The following is a 1,291-nucleotide window of genomic DNA, read 5'->3' as shown; positions in this document are numbered from 1 at the left end:
TTTTTTTTTTTTTTAGTAGAGACGGGGTTTCACTGTGAGTATTAGTAACATTTTCTAAGCTGGGTGGTGATACCCAAGTATTCAATGTATTGTTTCTCTTTTTCTTTCTTTTCTTTTTTTTTTTAATTTTGAGACAGGGTCTCACTGTTTCACCCAGGCTGGAGTGCAGTGGCTCTATCATGGCTCACGGCAGCCTCAACCTCTCAAGCTCAAGTGATCCTCTCACCTCAGCCTCCTGAGAAGCTGGGACTATAGGCGTGTGTCACCACACCTGGGTAATTTTAAAATTTTCTGTGGAGATGAGGTCTCACTATGTTGCCCAAGCTGGTCTCAAACTCCTAAGCTTAAGCAATCCTCTGTCCTTGACCTCCCAACATGCTGGGATTACAGACATGAGCCACTGTGTCTGGCCTTCACTGTATTATTCCTGACATATTTTGTACGCCTTAAATACACATAACAAATCTTAAAAAGAAGAAAATTTCAATGGTACTCTGTTAGAAATAATAATGATGACATTTAAAAGTCTTTGCAAATTTAGTCTTTGCAAAATTGTTTTAGAGGTGTTCATAATGTAATATTCCTTCCTTCCCTCATAACTCATCCATCCATCAACATTTTATTAAATGTCAGCATGCAAGTCAGTACATTCCAGGTGCCAGTTACCAAAATGGTTCATAAACTGTAAACTAACCGTGAGACAGTAAGCCAAGAATACTTAAGGACTAATGATTCTGTTGTACTGAACAAACAAACTGGAAGCTAACTTGTGTGAAAAACTTACGAATCTGGTGACTTCGAGTAGCCACTGCCAAAGAGGCTACGCAGAGAGCGTGGTGGTGAGATCTTGGCATCTCGGGAATAGAAGACCATGCACACATCCTTGGTGATGACAGCCGGCTGGATGCAATGATCCAGCTGAAAGCAGACAGGGTAGGTGCTGATGAACTGCAGGCAGAGTACTGTGACCAGAGTCTATACACGAATGTATTTGGAAAGCTAGTCCCAGTTGTGAGAACTGAAGGATTTCAGCTCCACGAATTATTTCAACAGTCACCCAATGGATAATACGTGCAAGAGTAGGTAGTACTCCTTATAGGTGCATTTATTTATTTATCTGTTTATTTTTATTTATTTATTTACTTATTTTTTCTGAGACGGAGTCTTGCTCTGTCACCCAGGCTGAAGTGCAGTGGTGCGATCTTGGCTCACTGCAAGCTTCGCCTCCCAGGTTCACGCCATTCTCCTGCCTCAGCCTCCCCAGCAGTTGGGACTACAGGCATCTGCCACC

At 42.1% G+C, this 1,291-nt stretch overlaps 1 protein-coding gene across 1 annotated transcript in view; it reads right to left on the bottom strand.

Annotated features, from left to right (window-relative positions):
• Positions 1–1,291, bottom strand: part of KIF1B (kinesin family member 1B) — a 187,697-nt gene that overhangs the window by 23,791 nt on the left and 162,615 nt on the right. Inside the window, exon 35 of the mRNA XM_011935843.1 lies at positions 785–975. Coding sequence (XP_011791233.1) covers positions 785–975 — 191 coding nt within the window. The remainder of the gene's footprint in view (positions 1–784; positions 976–1,291) is intronic.

The sequence above is a fragment of the Colobus angolensis genome, unplaced genomic scaffold (genome assembly GCF_000951035.1).
Source record: "Colobus angolensis palliatus isolate OR3802 unplaced genomic scaffold, Cang.pa_1.0 Scaffold149, whole genome shotgun sequence".
Lineage (NCBI taxonomy): Eukaryota > Metazoa > Chordata > Mammalia > Primates > Cercopithecidae > Colobus > Colobus angolensis.
The sequence above is the reverse complement of the archived record's forward strand: the minus strand, read 5'-3'. Positions and strand labels throughout refer to the sequence as shown.